The sequence below is a fragment of the Salvelinus fontinalis genome, chromosome 14 (genome assembly GCF_029448725.1).
Source record: "Salvelinus fontinalis isolate EN_2023a chromosome 14, ASM2944872v1, whole genome shotgun sequence".
Lineage (NCBI taxonomy): Eukaryota > Metazoa > Chordata > Actinopteri > Salmoniformes > Salmonidae > Salvelinus > Salvelinus fontinalis.
In genome coordinates this window covers 3,827,076-3,851,709 of record NC_074678.1, presented here as the reverse complement: position 1 = coordinate 3,851,709, position 24,634 = coordinate 3,827,076, and the positions used below count along the sequence as shown (strand labels likewise).

At 47.9% G+C, this 24,634-nt stretch overlaps 1 protein-coding gene across 2 annotated transcripts in view; it reads left to right on the top strand.

The window, feature by feature from the left end:
- LOC129869413 (rho guanine nucleotide exchange factor 18-like) overlaps positions 1 to 24,429 on the top strand; it is a 129,738-nt gene extending 105,309 nt beyond the window's left edge. For both annotated transcript variants that reach the window (XM_055943807.1, XM_055943806.1), the window contains 3 exons: positions 11,591 to 11,933; positions 18,506 to 18,643; positions 18,783 to 24,429. In XM_055943807.1, coding sequence (XP_055799782.1) covers positions 11,591 to 11,933; positions 18,506 to 18,643; positions 18,783 to 19,000 — 699 coding nt within the window. In that variant the 3' untranslated portion in view covers positions 19,001 to 24,429. The remainder of the gene's footprint in view (positions 1 to 11,590; positions 11,934 to 18,505; positions 18,644 to 18,782) is intronic.
- The last annotated feature ends 205 nt before the right edge of the window (positions 24,430 to 24,634 follow it).

Here is a 24,634-nt window from a genome sequence, read left to right as displayed (position 1 = left end):
TACACAGCACCCAGCTAGCTAGCGATCGCAATACACAGCACCCAGCTAGCTAGCGATCGCAATACACAGCACCCAGCTAGCTAGCGATCGCAATACACAGCACCCAGCTAGCTAGCGATCGCAATACACAGCACCCAGCTAGCTAGCGATCGCAATACACAGCACCCAGCTAGCTAGCGATCGCAATACACAGCACCCAGCTAGCTAGCGATCGCAATACACAGCACCCAGCTAGCTAGCGATCGCAATACACAGCACCCAGCTAGCTAGCGATCGCAATACACAGCACCCAGCTAGCTAGCGATCGCAATACACAGCACCCAGCTAGCTAGCGATCGCAATACACAGCACCCAGCTAGCTAGCGATCGCAATACACAGCACCCAGCTAGCTAGCGATCGCAATACACAGCACCCACGCGTTCCTTGGAAAATATGCAGTATTTTGTTTTTATATGTGTTATTTCTTACATTGGTACCCCGGGTGATCTTAGATTTCATTACATACAGCCGGGAGGAACTACTGAATATACGATTAACGTCAACTAACCACCGTTCCTACCAGGAATATGACTTTCCCGAAACGGATCCAGTGTCTTGCCTTCCACCCAATACAATGGACCTGATCCCAGCCGGCGAAGCTACACAACGCCGAAAAAGGGGCAAACGTAGCGGTCTCCTGGTCAGGCTTCGGAGACGAGCACATCGCGCTCCACTCCCTAGCATACTACTCGCCAATGTCCAGTCTCTTGACAATAAGGTCGATGAAATCCGAGCACGGGTAACATTCCAGAGAGACATCAGGGATTGCAACGTGCTCTGCTTCACGGAAACATGGCTAACTCAAAAGACGCTAACGGAGTCGGTGCAGCCAGCTGGTTTCTTCACGCATCGCGCAGACAGAAACAAACATCTTTCTGGTAAGAAGAGGGGCGGGGGGGTATGCCTCATGATTAACGAGACGTGGTGTGACCATCATAACAACACTCAGGAACTCAAGTCATTCTGTTCACCTGATCTAGAACTCCTCACAATCAAATGTAGACCGCATTATCTACCAAGGGAATTCTCTTCGGTCATCACAGCCGTATATATTCCCCCGCAAGCAGACACATCGATGGCCCTGAACGAACTCTATCTGACTCTCTGTAAACTGGAAACCACACACCCTGAGGCTGCATTCATCGTAGGTGGGGATTTTAACAAGGCTAATCTAAAAACAAAACTCCCTAAATTCTATCAGCACATCGATTGTCCGACCAGGGCTGGCAGAACTCTGGACCATTGTTATACTAACTTCCGCGACGCATATAAGGCCCTCCCCCGCCCTCCTTTCGGAAAAGCTGACCACGACTCCATTTTGTTGATTCCAGCCTACAAACAGAAATGAAAACTACAAGCTCCCGTGCTCAGGTCTGTTCAACGCTGGTCCGACCAATCTGAATCCACGCTTCAAGACTGCTTCGATCACGCGGATTGGAATATGTTCCGCACGGCGTCCAACAACAACATTGAAGAATATGCTGATTCGGTGAGCGAGTTCATTAGGAAGTGCATTGACGATGTCGTACCCAGAGCAACGATTAAAACATTCCCAAACCAGAAACCGTGGATTGACGGCAGCATTCGCGTGAAACTGAAAGCGCGAACCACTGCTTTTAACCAGGGCAAGGTGACCGGAAACATGACCGAATACACACAGTGTAGCTATTCTCTCCGCAAGGCTATCAAACAGGCTAAGTCCCAGTACAGAGACAAAATTTAATCGCAATTCAACAGCTCAGACACAAGGGGTATGTGGCAGGGTCTACAGTCTATCACGGATTACAAAAAGAAAACCAGCCCCGTCGCGGACCAGGATGTCTTGCTCCCAGACAGGCTAAATACCTTTTTTGCCCGCTTTGAGGATAATACAGTGCCACTGACACGGCCCACTACCAAAACCTGCGGGCTCTCCTTCACTGCAGCCGAGGTGAGTAAAACATTTAAACGTGTTAACCCTCGCAAGGCTGCAGGCCCAGACGGCATTCCCAGCCGCGTCCTCAGAGCATGCGCAGACCAGCTGGCTGGTGTGTTTACGGACATATTCAATCAATCCTTAGCCCAGTCTACTGTTCCCACATGCTTCAAGAGGGCCACCATTGTTCCTGTTCCCAAGAAAGCTAAGGTAACTGAGCTAAACGACTACCGCCCCGTAGCACTCACTTCCGTCATCATGAAGTGCTTTGAGAGACTAGTCAAGGACCATATCACCTCCACCCTACCGGTCACCCTAGACCCACTCCAATTTGCTTACCGACCCAATAGGTCCACAGACGACGCAATCGCAACCACACTGCACACTGCCCTAACCCATCTGGACAAGAGGAATACCTATGTGAGAATGCTGTTCATCGACTACAGCTCAGCATTTAACACCATAGTACCCTCCAAACTCGTCATCAAGCTCGAGACCCTGGGTCTCGACCCCGCCCTGTGCAACTGGGTCCTGGACTTCCTGACGGGCCGCCCCCAGGTGGTGAGGGTAGGTAACAACATCTCCACCCCGCTGATCCTCAACACTGGGGCCGCACAAGGGTGCGTTCTGAGCCCTCTCCTGTACTCCCTGTTCACCCACGACTGCATGGCCATGCACGCCTCCAACTCAATCATCAAGTTTGCGGACGACACTACAGTGGTAGGCTTGATTACCAACAACGACGAGACGGCCTACAGGGAGGAGGTGGGGGCCCTCGGAGTGTGGTGTCAGGAAAATAACCTCACACTCAACGTCAACAAAACAAAGGAGATGATTGTGGACTTCAGGAAACAGCAGAGGGAGCACCCCCCTATCCACATCGACGGGTCAGTAGTGGAGAAGGTGGACAGTTTTAAGTTCCTCGGTGTACACATCACGGACAAACTGAATTGGTCCACCCACACAGACAGCGTTGTGAAGAAGGCGCAGCAGCGCCTCTTCAACCTCAGGAGGCTGAAGAAATTCGGCTTGTCACCAAAAGCACTCACAAACTTCTACAGATGCACAATCGAGAGCATCCTGTCGGGCTGTATCACCGCCTGGTACGGCAACTGCTCCGCACAACCGTAAGGCTCTCCAGAGGGTAGTGAGGTCGGCAGAACGCATCACCCGGGGCAAACTACCTGCCCTCCAGGACACCTACACCACCCGATGTCACAGGAAGGCCATAAAGATCATCAAGGACAACAACCACCCAAGCCACTGCCTGTTCACCCCGCTATCATCCAGAAGGCGAGGTCAGTACAGGTGCATCCAAGCAGGGACCGAGAGACTGAAAAACAGCTTCTATCTCAAGGCCATCAGACTGTTAAACAGCCACCACTAACATTTAGCGGCCGCTGCCAACAAACTGACTCAGCTCCAGCCACCTTAAAAATGGGAATTGATGGAAATTATGTAAAAATGTACCACCAGACACTTTAAACAATGCCACCTAATATAATGTTTACATACCCTACATTACACATCTCTTATGTATATGTATATACTGTACTCTATATCATCTACTGCATCTTGCCATCTTATGTAATACATGGACCACTAGCCACTTTAAACTATGCCACTTTATGTTTACATACCCTACAGTTCTCATCTCATAGGTATATACCGTACTCTATACCATCTACTGCACCTTGCCTATGCCGTATGTACCACCACTCATTCATATATCTTTATGTACGTATTCTTTATCCCTTTACACTTGCGTGTATAAGGTAGTAGTTGCGGAATTGTTAGGTTAGATTACTTGTTGTTATTACTGCATTGTCGGAACTAGAAGCACAAGCATTTCGCTACACTCGCATTAACATCTGCTAACCATGTGTATGTGATTAATAAAATTTGATTTGATTTGAGCTAGCTAGCTATCACAATACACAGCACCCAGCTAGCTAGCTATCACAATACACAGCACCCAGCTAGCTAGCTATCACAATACACAGCACCCAGCTAGCTAGCTATCACAATACACAGCACCCAGCTAGCTAGCTATCACAATACACAGCACCCAGCTAGCTAGCTATCACAATACACAGCACCCAGCTAGCTAGCTATCACAATACACAGCACCCAGCTAGCTAGCGATCACAATACACAGCACCCAGCTAGCTAGCGATCACAATACACAGCACCCAGCTAGCTAGCGATCACAATACACAGCACCCAGCTAGCTAGCGATCACAATACACAGCACCCAGCTAGCTAGCGATCACAATACACAGCACCCAGCTAGCTAGCGATCACAATACACAGCACCCAGCTAGCTAGCGATCACAATACACAGCACCCAGCTAGCTAGCGATCACAATACACAGCACCCAGCTAGCTAGCGATCACAATACACAGCACCCAGCTAGCTAGCGATCACAATACACAGCACCCAGCTAGCTAGCGATCACAATACACAGCACCCAGCTAGCTAGCGATCACAATACACAGCACCCAGCTAGCTAGCGATCACAATACACAGCACCCAGCTAGCTAGCGATCACAATACACAGCACCCAGCTAGCTAGCGATCACAATACACAGCACCCAGCTAGCTAGCGATCACAATACACAGCACCCAGCTAGCTAGCGATCACAATACACAGCACCCAGCTAGCTAGCGATCACAATACACAGCACCCAGCTAGCTAGCGATCACAATACACAGCACCCAGCTAGCTAGCGATCACAATACACAGCACCCAGCTAGCTAGCGATCACAATACACAGCACCCAGCTAGCTAGCGATCACAATACACAGCACCCAGCTAGCTAGCGATCACAATACACAGCACCCAGCTAGCTAGCGATCACAATACACAGCACCCAGCTAGCTAGCGATCACAATACACAGCACCCAGCTAGCTAGCGATCACAATACACAGCACCCAGCTAGCTAGCGATCACAATACACAGCACCCAGCTAGCTAGCGATCACAATACACAGCACCCAGCTAGCTAGCGATCACAATACACAGCACCCAGCTAGCTAGCGATCACAATACACAGCACCCAGCTAGCTAGCGATCACAATACACAGCACCCAGCTAGCTAGCGATCACAATACACAGCACCCAGCTAGCTAGCGATCACAATACACAGCACCCAGCTAGCTAGCGATCACAATACACAGCACCCGGCGAGCCAACTATCGCAGGACATCCCAACTCTGACGTTACCCCATTTGAAGTTTAATTGTAAAGTGGTTAAGGTTAGGTAAGGGTTATGGTAAGGATAGGGGTGAACTAGAATCTGAGCTTACAGGAGACGTTCTCCTTTAAAGGGATACATCAGGATTTTTATCTACTTCACCAGAGTCAGATGAACTCGTGGATACCATATTGTATGTCTCTGCATGCAGTTTAATGGAAGTTGCTAACTAGCGTAAGCGCAATTATGGGTATCTGCTAGCAGCTATAGACTTCCAGGTATTGTGTTTACACTAGTTCGCATTGGCTCGCTAGACTACCTCTAACTTCCTTCATACTGAACCCAGAGATTATAAAAATGATATTCACGAGTTCATCTGATTCTCGGGAAGTAGATAAAGGGTCTCATTAGCCAAAATCCCAAAGTATCCCTTTAAGTCCAGAAAGCAGCCATTCACCAGCTTTTCAAGCTTAGTAATGGCAAAATACGTTCGGTACTTACCAAAGAATGGAGTTTTGCTGAGCAACTGTCGTCATTACTGCCGTCCCGGCCGCATGTACCAGTGAAAAGTTAACACACCTACTCATTCCAGTGTTTTTCTTCATTTTTACTATTTTCTACATTGTATAATAATAGTGAAGACATCAAAACTAAGAAATAACACATGGAATCATGTAGTAACCAAATAATTGTTAAACAAATCAAAATACATTTTGTATTTGAGATTCGTCAAAGTAGCCACCCTTTGCCTTGATGACAGCTTGGCACGCTCTTGGCATTCTCTCAACCAGCTTCATGAGGTAGTCACCTGGAATGCATTTCAATTAGCAGGTGTACTGTAGAACAGTGGGTTTTAATCTGTTATTTGTTTACATGAGTATATTTAGTGTTTAAACAAAAAACAAAAACTTTTTAAAAATAGATTATTTATTTTTACCTTAAATTCTTCTGAAATTCACTGAGTAAGATGGTCGTTCCGTTCCTCCTCTGAGCCTCCCCTGCTGTAAAGGTTACCAGTCTGTCTGCATCACTGCACACTTTGCTCTGCACTCTAACGTAGGCACCTTAGTGCAGTGTTTTGACCCTAACGTAGGCACCCTAGTGCAGTGTTTTGACCCTAACGTGGGCACCCTAGTGCAGTGTTTTGACCCTAACGTGGGCACCCTAGTGCAGTGTTTTGACCCTAACGTGGGCACCTTAGTGCAGTGTTTTGACCCTAACGTGGGCACCTTAGTGCAGTGTTTTGACCCTAACGTGGGCACCTTAGTGCAGTGTTTTGGCCCTAAGGTGGGCACCTTAGTGCAGTGTTTTGACCCTAACGTGGGCACCTTAGTGCAGTGTTTTGACCCTAACGTGGGCACCTTAGTGCAGTGTTTTGACCCTAACGTGGGCACCTTAGTGCAGTGTTTTGACCCTAACGTGGGCACCTTAGTGCAGTGTTTTGACCCTAACGTGGGCACCTTAGTGCAGTGTTTTGACCCTAACGTGGGCACCTTAGTGCAGTGTTTTGACCCTAACGTGGGCACCTTAGTGCAGTGTTTTGACCCTAACGTGGGCACCTTAGTGCAGTGTTTTGACCCTAACGTGGGCACCTTAGTGCAGTGTTTTGACCCTAACGTGGGCACCTTAGTGCAGTGTTTTGACCCTAACGTGGGCACCTTAGTGCAGTGTTTTGACCCTAACGTGGGCACCTTAGTGCAGTGTTTTGACCCTAACGTGGGCACCTTAGTGCAGTGTTTTGACTCTAACGTGGGCACCTTAGTGCAGTGTTTTGACCCTAACGTGGGCACCTTAGTGCAGTGTTTTGACTCTAACGTGGGCACCTTAGTGCAGTGTTTTGACCCTAACGTGGGCACCTTAGTGCAGTGTTTTGACCCTAACGTGGGCACCTTAGTGCAGTGTTTTGACCCTAACGTGGGCACCTTAGTGCAGTGTTTTGACCCTAACGTGGGCACCCAAGTGCAGTGTTTTGACCCTAACGTGGGCACCCTAGTGCAGTGTTTTGACCCTAACGTAGGCACCTGAAAGTAATCAAGGTGAAGGATCGCTGCATGGCGCCAGAACTGTGCTTCTTAACCCCTGACCCCCCCGACCCCCCCAGGCTTGGTCACGTGTCTGACGTCTCACTGTATTCTTTTCATTCAGTGTCACTGAATGATGTTTTGTAAATGGAATGATTCATTCTTTCTCACCTCCCCACTATAACACAGTAGCTTAGGTGATGTGTGGTGAGCTTGCTGGCATACAAACGCTACTGTGGCATCACTCGGGTGGGTCAGAGTGCTTCAGTACATTCCTCCTTTGCAATGAGTCCACTCTTCTTACTATGAAACATTGTCTAAGTCCCTTTACAATCACAATATCCACTCCATTTTCAAGCCATTCATCAACTCCACATCTTTCTGCTGTCTGTCTCCTGATCCAACTTCTTCTATATATTTTTGGTGTTTTGACATTTTGAGGATATTGGTATATTGACAGTGAGGAAATTGGAGGTGGGAGAAACAGTTGGAAGGGTGGACGCTGGTATTGAAACCCTCTGTACTTCCTGGTCGCCCTCTGTGATATAATATGGCTTTCTGACAGTGTTGTCGTGGTCTGTCAGTCTGAGTGGTTCTACGGCTAACTCTGTCAAGGCCTCTGGGGGGGTCAAGGCCTCTGGGGGGGTCAAGGCCTCTGGGGGGGTCAAGGCCTCTGGGGGGGTCAAGGCCTCTGGGGGGGTCAAGGCCTCTGGGGGGGTCAAGGCCTCTGGGGGGGTCAAGGCCTCTGGGGGGGTCAAGGCCTCTGGGGTCAGCCAGAGCTCTTAGTTACTTCCTCTCCTCCAGGTAATAACTTATGTTCCTTACATCAGGCCTGTAAACCTGTACTCACTCACACCAGACCTGCTATCCTCAGGGCACACATTCTGTTGTCTTGAGTATTAGCAATCCCATGTTAGTGTGCAGTGCTCTGACCCTACTCTGAATTATGTAGCTTACATTGAGACTGAGAAGAGGATGATTTCTGAGGCATTTTGTGTCTTTTTAAATAAAGGTTTGTTTCGGTCAGAGCGGTGGTGCTAGTACTATGAGCTGTTCTGTTTTCTTTTCTTAGAGCAGACAAGTTAGCCCCCCCTGCTTGAACAGGAATAAGCCCTGTTAGCTATTTGTGTTAAGGGTTCGCAGCCCCCTTCCCAAGGCATTGTGTATACGGAAACAGGAAACAGGAAACCCACCTGTCTCAGCTGCTGAATATGTGCTGGTGTTGAGTATCCAAGGAGTCTGATGATGAGAAAAAGCCTCTATGTATAATTAGCCGTTCGGCAGGCAACCCATCACCCTCTCATTAATAAAGCTGCTGGAGCCCAGCCAGGCCTAATTGTGTATGAGCTGTCAGTCAAGTCTTTGTGCTCCCTGTATTTTACCCCTGGAAACCCCGTATTTACCATGTCTTTACCATGGGCACCTTGGGGAGGAAACAAAGGAACATCTGTGTGCGTGGGGGTGTGCGAGTGTTGAGAGAGAGGGGAGAGCACTAGCCAGCACAGAAGCCCACTGCATAACTGAGTTATCACCTCGGGGCACTTCTATCCTTCAGAGCTGAGCGGGCTGCAGCCTCAGAAAGAGGCCTCAGTGTTCAGTGTGTTCAGTGTTACCTTTCACAAACAGACATGCATCCACTCGCTCAGCCTGGCGTACCCACGCGCTCAGCGCGCTCAGCCTGGCGTACCCACGCGCTCAGCCTGGCGTACCCACGCGCTCAGCCTCACACTGACTAAGCATGACCGACTGACACATGTCTCCCGTCATCCCCTCCACCCCTCACACAGTGCCCCTTGCCCTGGGATGCCAGGTCATGCCCCAGCGGTCACATTGGCTGCTAGCAGGCAGGGGAAGTCCCCTAATACAGCTGGACACATCTGCCTCCCAGCCCAGCCCTCTGGGACCCAGGCTCGACCAGCCCTCTGGGACCCAGGCTCGACCAGCCCTCTGGGACCCAGGCTCGACCAGCCCTCTGGGACCCAGGCTCGACCAGCCCTCTGGGACCCAGGCTCGACCAGCCCTCTGGGACCCAGGCTCGACCAGCCCTCTGGGACCCAGGCTCGACCAGCCCTCTGGGACCCAGGCTCGACCAGCCCTCTGGGACCCAGGCTCGACCAGCCCTCTGGGACCCAGGCTCGACCAGCCCTCTGGGACCCAGGCCCGACCAGCCCTCTGGGACCCAGGCCCGACCAGCCCTCTGGGACCCAGGCCCGACCAGCCCTCTGGGACCCAGGCCCGACCAGCCCTCTGGGACCCAGGCCCGACCAGCCCTCTGGGACCCAGGCCCGACCAGCCCTCTGGGACCCAGGCCCGACCAGCCCTCTGGGACCCAGGCCCTCCCTGGCATCCCATCTCCTTCTCCACACTCATCAATCATACTGGAGCTGGACTGTCTGTCACTGCACAGGTTCTCAGATGTATGGCAGCGGGCGTGCGTGCCAGCAGGACAATAAACTTGTGGTTTATTGACTTAATACACTTTTATTGGAGATCGACGACCTCCTACACTTTGCGGCTTCACTCAACTTTCTTCGAAGGTGGTTATTAGTGTGACAATGCAGACAGTGTTTTAGAGTTTTATTTTTGTTGCTTTGGGATTGTGTTGTTAAAGCCTGTTCCAAAATGCCTGCTCAGCAGAAAGGGGCAGCATGTGTTTCTGATTGCTCTTCAACAGATTGTGTTTCCTTTAATGGTACAGCGGCTCTGTTAAGACGCTGCTGGCGCCCGGCGCCGGGTGCCGGGCTGGCCCTTTAGAAGCAGGGTTCAAAGATACCTCAACAGTCATTTAAACATAACAAGCTGCTCTCTCTCTCTCTCTGCTGCACACTGCAAACCATGGCTGCCGTGCACAAACATAACATTCCACAGCAAGAGGGTTCCAATTTACATGGCAAACCAAGTTAGCTCAGAGCCATAGAACAGAGAGCAACAAACTATTATATTATGTTACCACAGGTTCCATGACAACAGTATTCTCCTTTATGTTGTTACCACAGGTTCCATGACAACAGTATTCTCCTTTATGTTGTTACCACAGGTTCCATGACAACAGTATTCTCCTTTATGTTGTTACCACAGGTTCCATGACAACAGTATTCTCCTTTATGTTGTTACCACAGGTTCCATGACAACAGTATTCTCCTTTATGTTGTTACCACAGGTTCCATGACAACAGTATTCTCCTTTATGTTGTTACCACAGGTTCCATGACAACAGTATTCTCCTTTATGTTGTTACCACAGGTTCCATGACAACAGTATTCTCCTTTATGTTGTTACCACAGGTTCCATGACAACAGTATTCTCCTTTATGTTGTTACCACAGGTTCCATGACAACAGTATTCTCCTTTATGTTGTTACCACAGGTTCCATGACAACGGTATTCTCTTTTATGTTGTTACCACAGGTTCCATGACAACGGTATTCTCTTTTATGTTGTTACCACAGGTTCCATGACAACAGTATTCTCCTTTATGTTGTTACTACAGGTTCCATGACAACAGTATTCTCCTTTATGTTACCACCGGTTCCATGACAACCTCAATCTAAAGCCATGTAATTGTCCTGCACATTTTGGTGCCAACTCAAATATCTATATCCTGAGTTGAACTTGTTGAAACTACTTGCACATGTGACTCAAAATGGCTTCTCATCCTCCACTTTTATGTTATTAATTGTGTGTGTGTGTGTGTGTATGCACAGTGCGTTCGGAAAGTATTCGGACCCCTTGACTTTGTCCCCCCAAAAATTACTTTACAGCCTTATTCTAAAATGTATTTAGTTTTTTTTCTCATCAATCTACACACAATACCCCATAATGACAAAGCAAAATCAGGTTTTTAGACATTTTTGCACATTTTACATCTGTATGCAGACCCTTTACTCAGTACTTTGTTGAAGCACCTTTTGGCAGCGATTACAGCCTAGAGTCTTCTTGGGTATGACGCTACAAGCTTGTGACACCTGTATTTGGGGAGTTTCTCCCATTCTCTGCAGATCCTCTCAAGCTCTGTCAGGTTGGATGGGGAGTGTCACTGCACAGCTATTTTCAGGTCTCTCCAGAGATGTTAGATCGGGTTCAAGTCCGGGCTCTGGCTGCAGAGATGATTGTTCTTCTGAAAGGACTCTAGAGCTCTGTCAGAGTGACAATCGGGTTCTTGGTCACCTCCCTGACCACGGCCCTTCTCCCCCGATTGCTCAGTTTGACCGGGCAGCCAGCTCTAGTAAGAAAGAGTCTTGGTGGTTCCTAACTTCTTCCATTTAAGAATGATGGAGGCCACTGTGTTCCTGGTGACCTTCAATATTGCAGTCATTTTTTTGGTACCCATCCCCAGATCTGTGCCTCGACACAATTCCTTCGACCTGATGGCTTGGTCTTTGCTGAATGAATGAACGCTGTCCCTTTCCCCCTCCCAGGTGATGCCCTTCTCTGGCAGTCTAAATGGGGATCTCCTTCTGGGCGTGGGCAGTAGCGGCAGCGTCGGATCAGACCTCTCCGTCCCCCAGAAGGCCCTTGTTCGTTCCAGCCCTTCTGTGGCGCCCGCAGACTACCTGGAGCGTCCTGAGGTTCTGGCTCGGGGTCAGGGCGCCAACGCCACGGCGCTGCCGGTGAAGAAGGAGGTGCCTCTCCACCTGTGCAGCACCACCAACCAGCAGCACAAGCAGGTGGGTGTCCAGCAGCAGATCCCCACCAAGCTGGCAGCCCTGAGCTCAAAGAATTCGAAGAGTGCCAAGGCCACCCATCGCACCGACAGCACAGGTAAGACCAGCCACAACACAACACCACCACCCTACAGTAGTATACAGTAGGATAGCTCCCTACTAATGATCTAATGTTGATGTAATGTCGGTCTATGATGTAATGATGAGGATCTAATGTTGAATCCAAGATGGCGTCACAGTCGGACGTCTGTTTTTGTCTTGTCCCGTCCCGTGTATATATCGTTTTCTTCGTGTATATTTTTAATTTTCATTTCCATCTACTGACTGAACATACTCTCCTGCAACCCGCCTCACCCAATGTGGTACGGATCTGCTACCCCCACCAGAAGCTAGCCAGCTAACTAGCTACTAACTAATAGTCAGTTAGCCACTGCTAGCGGTCATCACCGTTAACTCGGACATCAGCCAGCCTCAACCTGGTCAATTCTTGCCAGTCTGCACAGCGCGATATCAACCCAGAGCATATCGGACTGCTTTTTCTCTACCACATCTCCGGATTCCTACCGCAAGCGCTGAACCTTCACACCTGATCATCGCAGATAGCTAGCTGCTATCCGACTGGCTACTCCTTGCTAACGTCTCTGTCCCGAAGCAAGCACCAGTTAGCCTGGAGCTAGCCTCGAGCTAGGCCCATCTACCGGCTAGCCGAAGAGGTCCATCAGCCAATTCCTGGGCTACAATACCTCTTTTGCCAATTGGCCTGGACTGCCGACACGGAGCCCCGCCGGTCCATCACGACTGGTCTGCCGACGTAACCGTCCGAGGAGATTTCAACGGGCTCTTCCGTCGCGACGTCCCCGGAGGCCCATCTGCTAGCCCCGGCCCGCTAGCTGTCTGAATTGCCATGTCTCCAGCTCGCCTAGCGTAGTAGTGACTACTGAATTGGCTCCCTGACTCATATATTGCTACTCACTGGACCCTATGATCACTCGGCTACACACGCCTCTCACTAATGTCAATATGCCTTGTCTATTGCTGTTTTGGTTAGTGATTATTGGCTTATTTCACTGTAGAGCCTCCTGCCCTGCCCAATATTCCTTAGCTAGCCCTTTTGTTCCACCCTCCACACATGCGGTGACCTCACCTGGCTTAACTGGTGTCTCTAGAGACAAAACCTCCCTCATCGTCACTCAATGCTTTATCTCCACTGTACTCACATCCTACCACACCCTTGTCTGTACATTATGCCTTGAATCTATTATTCCGCACCCAGAAATCTGATCCTTTAACTCTCTGTTCCGAACACACTAGACAACCAGTTCTTATAGCCTTTAGCTTGTACCCTTATCCTACTCCTCCTCTGTTCGTCTGGTGATGTAGAGGTTAACCCAGGCCCTGTAGCCCCCTGCACCACTCGCATTCCCCAGGCACTCAAATTTGTTGACTTCTGTAACCGTAAAAGCCTTGGTTTCATGCATGTTAGCATTAGAAGCCTCCTCCCTAAGTTTGTTTTATTCACTGCATTAGCACACTCTGCCAACCCGGATGTCCTAGCCATGTCTGAATCCTGGCTTAGGAAGGCCACCAAAAATCCTGAAATGTCCATCCCTAACTATAACATTTTCCGACAAGATAGAACTGCCAAAGAGGGCGGAGTTGCAATCTACTGCAGAGAGCCTGCAGTGTTATGTCTTACTATCCAGGTCTGTGCCCAAACAATTCAAGCTTTTACTTTTAAAAATCCACCTTTCCAGAAACAAGTCTCTCACCGTTGCCGCTTGTAAGAGACCCCCTTCAGCCCCCAGCTGTGTCTTGGACACCATATGTGAATTGATCGCCTTCCATCTATCTTCAGAGTTTGTGCTGTTAGGTGACCTAAACTGGGACATGCTTAACACCCCGGCCATCCTACAATCTAAGCTAGATGCCCTCAATCTCACACAAATGATCAAGGAACCTACCAGGTACAACCCTAAATCCGTAACCATGGGCACCCTCTTAGATATTATCCTGACCAAATTGCCCTCTAAATACACCTCTGCTGTCTTCAACCAGGATCTCAGCGATCACTGCCTCATTGCCTGCGTGCGTAATGTGTCCGCGGTCAAACGACCACCCCTCATCACTGTCAAATGCTCTCTAAAACACTTCAGCGAGCAGGCCTTTCTAATCGACCTGGCCCGGATATCCTGGAAGGATATTGACCTCATCCCGTCAGTAGAGGATGCCTTGTTATTCTTTAATAGTGCTTTCCTCACCATCTTAAATAAGCATACCCCGTTCAAAAAATGTAGAACTAAGATCAGATATAGCCCTTGGTTCACCCCAGACTTGACTGCCCTTGACCAGCACAAAAACATCCTGTGGCGTTCTGCATTAGCATCGAATAGCCCCCGAGATATGCAACTTTTCAGGGAAGTCAGGAACCAGTATACTCAGTCAGTTAGGATAGCTAAGTCTGCTTTTTCAAACAGAAATTTGCATCCTGTTAAACTAATTACAAAACGTTTTGGGACACTAAAGTCCATGGAGAATAAGAGCACCTCCTCCCAACTGCCCACTGCATTGAGGCTAGGAAACACTGTCACCACCGATAAATCTACGATAATCGATCATTTAAATTTTTCAACGGCTGGCCATGCTTTCCACCTGGCTGCCCCCTCCCCCCGCTTCTCCTTCTCCAGACCACTGATGTTCTGAAAGAGCTGCAAAATCTGGATCCCTACAAATCACCTGGGCTAGACAATCTGGACCCTCTCTTTCTAAAATTATCCGCAAAAATTGTTGCAACCCCTATTACTAGCCTTTTGTATTGTCTGAGATCCCCAAAGATTGGAAAGCTGCCGCGGTCATCCCCCTCTTCAAAGGGGGAGACACTCTTTACCCAAACTATTACAGACCTATATCCATCCTGCCTTGCCTTTCTAAAATCTTCGAACGCCAAGTTAACAAACAGATCACCGACCATTTCGAATCCCACCGTACCTTCTCCACTATTCAATCTGGTTTCCAAGCTGGTCATGGGTGCACCTCATCCACGCTCAAGGTCCTAAACGATATCATAACCGCCATCGATAAAAGACAGTACTGTGCAGCCGTCTTCATCGACCTGGCCAAGGCTTTTTACTCTGTCTATAACCGCATTCTTATCGGCAGACTCAATAGCCTTGGCTTCTCAAATGACTGCCTCGCCTGGTTCACCAGCTACTAATCACATAGAGTTCAGTGTGTCAAATCAGAGGGCCTGTTGTCCGGACCTCTGGCAGTCTCTATGGGGGTACCACGGTTCAATTCTCAGTTCAATGATGTCGCTCTTGCTGCTGGTGGTTCTCTGAACCACCTACGCAGGTGACACCATTCTGTATACTTCTGGCCCTTTTTTGGACACTGTGTTAACAAACCTCCAAAGGAGCTTCAATGCCATACAACACTCCTTCCGTGGCCTCCAACTGCTTTTAAATGCTAGTAAAACTAAGTGCATGCTCTTCAACCTATTGCTGCCCGCACCCGCCCACCCAACTAGCATCACTACCCTGGACAGTTCTGACTTAGATTATGTGGACATCTACAAATACCTACAGTTGAAGTCAGAAGTTTACACACACTTAGTTGGAGTCATTAAAACTAGTTTTCAACTACTCCACAAATGTCTTGTTAACTAACTATAGTTTTGGCAAGTCGGTTAGGACATCTACTTTGTGCATGACACAAGTAATTTTTCCAACAATTGTTTACAGACAGATTATTTCACGTATAATTCACTATATCACAATTCCAGTGGGTCAGAAGTTTACATACACTAAGTTGACTCTGCCTTTAAAAAGCTTGGAAAATTCCAGAAAATTATGTCATGGCTTTAGAAGCTTCTGATGGGCTAATTGACATCATTTGAGTCAATTGGAGGTGTACCTGTGGATGTATTTCAAGGCCTACCTTCAAACTCAGTGCCTCTTTGCTTGACATCATGGGGAAATCAAACGGAATCAGCCAAGAACTTTTGTAGACCTCCTCAAGTCTGGTTCATCCTTGGGAGCAAATTCCAAACGCCTGAAGGTACCACATTCATCTGTACAAACAATAGTACCGAAATATAAACACCATGGGACCACGCAGCCGTCATACCACTCAGGAAGGAGACGCGTTCTGTCTCCTAGAGATGAACGTACTTTGGTGAGAAAAGTGCAAATCAGTCCCAGAACAACAGCAAAGGACCTTGTGAAGATGCTGGAGGAAACAGGTACAAAATGATCTATATCAACAGTAAAATGAGTCCTATATCAACAACCTGAAAGGCCGCTCAACATGGAAGAAGCCGCAGCTCCAAACCCGCCATAAAAAAGCCAGACTACGGTTTGCATCTGCACATGGGGACAAAGATCGTACTTTTGGAGAAATGTCCTCTGGTCTGATGAAATAAAACTAGAACTGTTTGGCCATAATGACCATTGTTATGTTTGGAGGAAAAAGGGGAACGCTTGCAAGCCGAAGAACACCATCCCAACCGTGAAGCACGGGGGTGGCAGCATCATGTTGTGGGTGTGCTTTGCTGCAGGAGGGACTGGTGCACTTCACAAAATAGATGTCATCATGAGGATGGAAAATTATGTGGATATATTGAAGCAACATCTCAGGACATCAGTCAGGAAATTAAAGCTGGGTCGCAAATGGGTCTTCCAAATGGACAATGACCCCAAGCATACTTTCAAAGTTGTGTCAAAATGGCTTAAGGACAATGAAGTCAAGGTATTGGAGTGGCCATCACAAAGCCCTGACCTCAATCCCGTAGAAAATGTGTGGGCAGAACTGAAAAAGCGTGGGCGAGCAAGGAGGCCTACAAACCTGACTCGGTTACACCAGCTCTGTCAGGAGGAATGGGCCAAAATTCACCCAACTTATTGAGGGAAGCTTGTAGAAGGCTACCCGAAACTTGTTTGACCCAAGTTAAACAATTTAAAGGCAATGCTACCAAATACTAATTGAATGTATGTAACCTTCTGACATTTCACATTCTTAAAATAAAGGGGTGATCCTAACTGATCGAAGACAGGGAATTCTTACTAGGATTAAATGTCAGGAGTTGTGAAACTGAGTTTAAATGTATTTGGCTAAGGTGTATGTAAACTTCCGACTTCAACTGTTGGTGTCTGGTTAGACTGTAAACTCTTCTTCCAGACTCATATTAAGCATCTCCAATCCAAAATTATATCTAGAATCGGCTTCCTATTTCGCACCAAAGCCTCCTTCACTCATGCTGCCACACATACCCTCGTAACACGGACTATCATACCGATCCTTGACTTCGGCGGTCATTTACAAAATAGCCTCCAACACTCTACTCAGCAAACTGGATGTAGTCTATCACAGTGCCATCCGTTTTGTCACCAAAGCCCCCATATACTAACCACCACTGTGACCTGTATTCTCTCGTTGGCTGGCCCTCACTACATATTCGTCACCAGACCCACTGGCTCCAGGTCATCCATAAGTCTTTGCTAGGTAAAGCCCCACCTTATCTCAGCTCACTGGTCACCATAGCAACACCCACCCGTAGCGCTCGCTCCAGCAGGTATATTTCACTGGTTATCCCCAAAGCCAACACTTCCTTTGGCCGCCTTTCCTTACAGTTCTCTGCTGCCAATGACTGGAACGTATTGCAAAAATCACTAATGCTCGAGACTTATATCTCCCTCACTAACTTTTAGAACCAGCTGTCAGAGCAGCTTACCGATCACTGTACCTGTACACAGCCCATCTGTAAATAGCCCACCCAACTCCCTCATCCCCATATTGTTATTTATCCTCTTGCTCTTTTGCATACCAGTATCTCTACATGCACATCATCATCTGCACATCTGCCACTCCAGTGTTAATGCTAAATTGTAATTATTTAGCCTCTATGGCCTATTTATTGCCTTACCTCCCTACTCTTCTACATTTGCTCACACTGTACATAGATTTTTCTATTGTGTTATTGACTGTATGTTTGTTTGTATAACTCTGTTGTTTTTGTCGCACTGCTCTTGGCCAGGTCGCATTTGTAAATGAGAACTTGTTCTCAACTAGCTTACCTGGTTAAATAAAAAAAGAAAATAATGTTGCTCAATCTTATTTTCTTTGTTGAGCTCAGCAAATGTAAATAAAATTAAACGGTAGCACTGGCTTGTGAAAACGCGTCCTTTGCTCTATCAGGACTCTGGCCTTACTGATCTTAATGGTGCTCCATCATGATCACATTAGCTGCTGTGAACTGGCCAATAACACAGTAATGGGACGGAATGTAATGGGACTGTCCTCTATTCTCTCTCTCCTTCCCCGTCTGTTCTCTCTCTCCCCCTCTCTCTGTTCTCTCCTCCTCTCTGTTCTCTCCCCCTTTTCTGTCTCTCTTCTCTCCCCTCTCTCTGGGTTCTACCCCCCTTCTCTCTGTGTTCTACCCCCCCCCCCTCTGTGTTCTACCCCCCCCCTCTCTCTGTGTGTTCTACCCCCCCACCCTCTCTCTGTGTTCTACCCTCTCTCTCGCTCTCCCCTCCCCCTTTCTCTCGCTCTCCCCCCCTCTCTCTCTCTGCATTCTCTCCCCCCTTTCTCTCTCTCTGTGCTCCCCCCCCCCCCCTCTCTCTGTGTTCTACCCTCGCTCTCTCTCTCTCTCTCTGTATTCTTCGCTCTCTCTCCCAGCCTCTCTGGATATGAAGCAAATGCTGCCTATGAAGTTGTCAGCCAGAGAGGACGGCACTCTGAAAGCCAAGCGCTCCATCAGCCCTAACCAGCAGTTTCCTCACACCCTAGTCCACTCCCAGTCCATGCACTTGACAGGTAACACTCTCTCTCACTCACTCTCTCTCTCACTCTCTCACTCTCTCTCTCACTCACTCACTCACTCACTCACTCACACCACTACCCGTATCTAAAACCAAATGGCTGAGTGCTGCCTCTCTGGCTCTTTTCCCCACAGTTTCATTGAGCCCTCCAGACAGGGGGCCAGAGAACCAGCCCGCCGGCCTACAGAAGCCCCCCAGCCAGGCCTCCAACCCCCTGCACGTCCACACCCAGCCCCAGGCTCCTAACCCCCTCCACACCCAGAGCCCTAACCCCCTTCCTGCACAGGCCCCTGTCCACGGCCACAGCCTGCCCCCTCCAGGCAGGATCTCCGAGGATGTAATCTTCTTCTGAGCCCCCCCCCCCCCCCCCCACGGCAGTCAGGGACCAAAGGGGGGCCTATGATGTCAGATCTCTAGAAACTGTTCACCAGAGCTCTGGAACAGAACACTTTTCCTTTTTAAAAGATGTCATTTAAAAAATTAAAAAATAACTCTGTTCAATCTTTCTTAGAAGAATCTATATTATCATGTCTCCCTAAAACTAATTCCAATAATTGTATTGAATCATTTTTTTAAATTGAACCTCCGATTATTGAATATGAAGAAAGACAGCTATGATTAATATGAAGGTTTATGTTAAACATGAAGGGGTCACGTGACGATCTGGACAAATCCAGAGAGAGAGAGAGAGGCGCGAGAGAGAGAGAGGCGCGAGAGAGAGAGAGAGGCGCGAGAGAGAGAGAGAGGCGCGAGAGAGAGAGAGAGGCGCGAGAGAGAGAGAGAGGCGCGAGAGAGAGAGAGAGGCGCGAGAGAGAGAGAGAGGCGCGAGAGAGAGAGAGAGGCGCGAGAGAGAGAGAGAGGCGCGAGAGAGAGAGAGAGGCGCGAGAGAGAGAGAGGCGCGAGAGAGAGAGAGAGAGGCGCGAGAGAGAGAGAGAGAGGCGCGAGAGAGAGAGAGAGAGGCGCGAGAGAGAGAGAGAGAGGCGCGAGAGAGAGAGAGAGAGGCGCGAGAGAGAGAGAGAGAGGCGCGAGAGAGAGAGAGAGAGGCGCGAGAGAGAGAGAGAGAGGCGCGAGAGAGAGAGAGGCGCGAGAGAGAGAGAGAGAGGCGCGAGAGAGAGAGAGAGAGGCGCGAGAGAGAGAGAGAGAGGCGCGAGAGAGAGAGAGAGAGGCGCGAGAGAGAGAGAGAGAGGCGAGAGAGAGAGAGAGAGGCGCGAGAGAGAGAGAGAGAGGCGCGAGAGAGAGAGAGAGAGAGGCGCGAGAGAGAGAGAGAGAGGCGCGCGAGAGAGAGAGAGAGAGAGGCGCGAGAGAGAGAGAGAGAGAGGCGCGAGAGAGAGAGAGAGAGGCGCGAGAGAGAGAGAGAGAGGCGCGAGAGAGAGAGAGAGAGGCGCGAGAGAGAGAGAGAGAGGCGCGAGAGAGAGAGAGAGAGGCGCGAGAGAGAGAGGCGCGAGAGAGAGAGAGAGAGGCGCGAGAGAGAGAGAGAGGCGCGAGAGAGAGGCGCGAGAGAGAGAGAGAGGCGCGAGAGAGAGAGGAGAGAGTCTCCTGACAGAATGTACACCTTTTGGAAGCAGTGGAGCCACAGGAAGTGTCAAACTGATGGCCTGTGTGTTGTTTTATTTTGCACAGTTCAAATACTCCTTTTACAGGCTGACATTACTGTGATACTTTGGGTGAATTAAGTTGTAACTATGAAGGGTTCATTTTATTTGTGTTTATTATTTTTTCCTGAATCATGTGTTTCTCATTTAGAAAAGACTGAACACCGGAGTGCAGTTGTTGTAATTGATATTGTCTCCTTTTGTTGATGTCCTGGTTCGGTCCAGTGGTGGGACAGACAGGCTTTTTGTTTCATTTAATCACACTGTAAACAGAATGTTTGACTAGATTTTAGAGAATTGACTTCAAATACCGCTAGCCATAGATGAGTTATCTTATTTAGAACGTCATCGTCATAATTCATACCACAATCATACCTGATTTTGATTCAACAGCTTTTTAAAACGCTTCCATTCTAATTTTATATAACGTGTGTAAATACAACCAATCTTGCTGTGTAGCGAAGATGATTTGAACGTGAAGGCATTCTGTGTGACCAACAATGATTTAGGGATGCTGTGGTACTGGTTTAGAAGTCTCCCTAGCACTGCCTGGTTCCCAGCGCTAGACCCCTCTCATGACATCCCCTTCCTAATTTCTGTCTAGGCACATGGACCATTTCATACATAATGTCAACATGGAAGGGGGTCACAGAATGGTTAGATAAGCAGTAGTGCGGACACTGAAGGATTTCAAAGCTTGATGTAGTGTAAAGCTTTAAACCATTTTAAGTAACGTTTAAACAAGCCAGTATCTTACAAATGTAAGACGTATCGTTCAGTTTTGATTGATTTAAGTTTGCTGTGATTTTTGCATTAGCAGCAGGTCCTGGATCACAACATGGTTTCCACACATTTCCTTCAGCCTGGCCATTAGTCTGAAGAATACAGTGGGCCTCAAGCAGGAGTGTCTAGTTTTCCCCTATTTCTTTACTAAACTAGTTAGTTACCTCTGTGTCTGTATAGCTGGGCCTGTGTAGATGTGGGTGGGTGTGTGTGTGTGTGTGTGTGTGTGTGTGTGTGTGTGTATGTAGTGAAATACATGTCTAATAGGGAAGGCAAAGCATTCCCTGGCAGATTTGAGTGGTACATGATCAGTTTGATCACTTGTTAGTCTGAGCTTTCAGAACAAGTCTTGTTTAAGTGCATTCTGTTTTGGACCCTGTGTTTCTGATATACAGGTAACTGCCGAAACAAAGGACACCTTGAGTAAATGAGGGATACTAAGTACACTATATATACAAAAGTATGTCAAAATAGTGTATTTTTGTCAATTTTAGCCACACCCATTGCTGACGGGTGTATAAAATAAATGCACACAGCCATGCAGTTTCCATAGACAAACATTGTCAGTCGAATCCCCTTACTGAAGAGCTCTGACTTTCAACGTGACACCCGCCATAGGATGCCACCTTTCCAACAAGTCAGTTCGTCAAGTTTATGAGCTGCCCCAGTCAACTGTAAGTGCTGTTATTGTGAAGCGGAAACGTCTAGGAGCAACAACGGCTCAGCCGCGAAGTGGTAGACCACACAAGCTCACAGAACGGGACCGCTGTGTGCTAAAGCGTGGCTCGTTGGAGGGCCCAACGCCTTATTAAGGCACTTCATGTTGGTATTGTCTTGATTTGGGCAGTTACCTGTATATTCTCTGCATGGACAGCCATTGAGTATACATGAGTATGGTGATGGATAGTCCTGGTGCTCGGAGTTAGCAACATGTTAGCTTAGCTACTGGACCACCGGCCTAATTCTGATTCCGGTGACATTTCGTAACTCCACAAGAAAATAATAAGCTATAATTCAGTTTTGTGGTACAGAAGTTTTATTTCTTAACCTGTATTTTTTTTCTTTTTCCGATGAAGGCAAAGTTGGCTCTTATTTTATACTGAATAAAAATATAAACGCAACATGTAACAATTTCATCGATTGTACTGAGTTACAGTTCAAATAAGGAAATCAGTGCATTGAAATACCCTTTTTTTGTAGGCCCTAATCTATGGATTTCACATGACTGGGCAGGGGTGCAACCATGGGTGGGCCTGGGAGGGTGTAGGCCCTAATCTATGGATTTCACATGACTGGGCAGGGGTGCAACCATGGGTGGGCCTGGGAGGGTGTAGGCCCTAATCTATGGATTTCACATGACTGGGCAGGGGTGCAACCATGGGTGGGCCTGGGAGGGTGTAGGCCCTAATCTATGGATTTCACATGACTGGGCAGGGGTGCAACCATGGGTGGGCCTGGGAGGGTGTAGGCCCTAATCTATGGATTTCACATGACTGGGCAGGGGTGCAACCATGGGTGGGCCTGGGAGGGTGTAGGCCCTAATCTATGGATTTCACATGACTGGGCAGGGGTGCAGCCATGGGTGGGCCTGGGAGGGTGTAGGCCCTAATCTATGGATTTCACATGACTGGGCAGGAGTGCAGCCATGGGTGGGCCTGGGAGGGTGTAGGCCCTAATCTATGGATTTCACATGACTGGGCAGGGGTGCAACCATGGGTGGGCCTGGGAGGGTGTAGGCCCTAATCTATGGATTTCACATGACTGGGCAGGGGTGCAACCATGGGTGGGCCTGGGAGGGTGTAGGCCCTAATCTATGGATTTCACATGACTGGGCAGGGGTGCAGCCATGGGTGGGCCTGGGAGGGTGTAGGCCCTAATCTATGGATTTCACATGACTGGGCAGGAGTGCAGCCATGGGTGGGCTTGGGAGGGCGTAGGCCCACCCACTGGGGAGCCAAGCACAGCCAATCAGAATGTAGTTTTTACAGCAACAAAAGGGCTTTATAACAGACAGAAATACTCCTTTCATCAGCTGTCCGGGTGTCTGGTCTCAGACGATCCCGCAGGTGAAGAAGCCGGATGTGGAGGTCCTGAGCTGGCTTGGTTACACGTGGTCTGTGGTTATGAGGCCGGTTGGACTTACTGTCAAATTCTCTAAAATGACGATGGAGGCTTATGGTCGAGAAATTAACATTCAATTCTCTGGCAACAGCTCTGGTGGACATTCCTGCAGTTAGCATACCAATTGTGCGCTCCCTCAAATCTTGAGACATCTGTGGCATTGTGTTGTGTAACAGAACTGCACATTTAAGTGTCCTTTTTATTGTCCCCAGCACAAGGTGTACCTTTTTGTAATGATCATGCCGTTTTAATCAGCTTCTTGATATGCTACACCAGTCAGGTGGCTGGATTATCTTGGCTAAGGAGAAGGGCTCACTAACAGGGACGAAAAACAAATTTTAGACCAAAATTTGCGAGAAATAAGATTTTTGTGCGTATGGAATAATTATGGGATCTTTTATTTCAGCTCCTGAAACATGGGACCGACACTTTACATGTTGCATTTTATATTGTTGTTCTGTAAAGAACTGGTACTCTAATCATTTTTTTGCCGTTATAACACCGACATTGTGTAGCAGTAGTTGGCGACCTAATTTATTTTAAATTTCATTTCAACCTGGTTAACCAAAGACATTTTCATATTTGACCTAATGCTTTATGGTGTCCTATTCAAACTGATATGAAAAAGGTTATTTTTGGAGATGATGTGATGGAGAATCATTGATTGATTTGAAGATTCATCAAAGGTCCATGTTTTTAAAGATGTGAGTGATGTCACTGGTCTGAGAGATGATTCATCAAAGATCCATGTTTTTAAAGATGTGAGTGATGTCACTGGTCTGAGAGATGATTCGTCAAAGATCCATGTTTTTAAAGATGTCCCCATTTCTAAACTCTTACATTTCCTCTAGCTCTACTGGACTAGTGGAATCTGAATCGCTCATGTCTTACTCAAACAAGAGAGCCGTGTGTGTGTGTTAGAATACCCCCTCAATGTTATCAATATTGCCTAACTGAAAGGTTATCTAGAAGAAGTGTGATGATCCTTAATGTATAAAGAACCAAGATCATGTTGTGTACTGCCAATTACCACTAGTCACTTTGGATAGTAGCATACTTGAAGGGGAAATGAATGTCCTTAATAATGCTTAGTAATGTGTGGTTGGTTCTAACTTTTAACACTTTCAGTCTAATATCTTATTTAAAATCGTTTGTAGCAGCACACAGCAAGGATGATTTTTGTGCCGTTGTATTTTATTCACCGTCAGATGTAGAGACCTAAAGACGCATGAAACTGCTGCCTTAAGAGAAATCAGCTTTTTAGGAATAAATGTTTTTCAAACAATGTGTGGATTTGTTTTATTTGCTAGGGATTGTTACGTGTTTATTACATATTGATTACTTACTGCGTTCACATGAACACTACATTTAGCATCTCATATTTCCCAGCATGATTAACTTAACTTTCAACTGGGATGGTAACTAGCGAACTGGTTGTCGATTAAATGTGATTTGTACATTTTAATTTTGTGTTATTTCAAAGGATATGT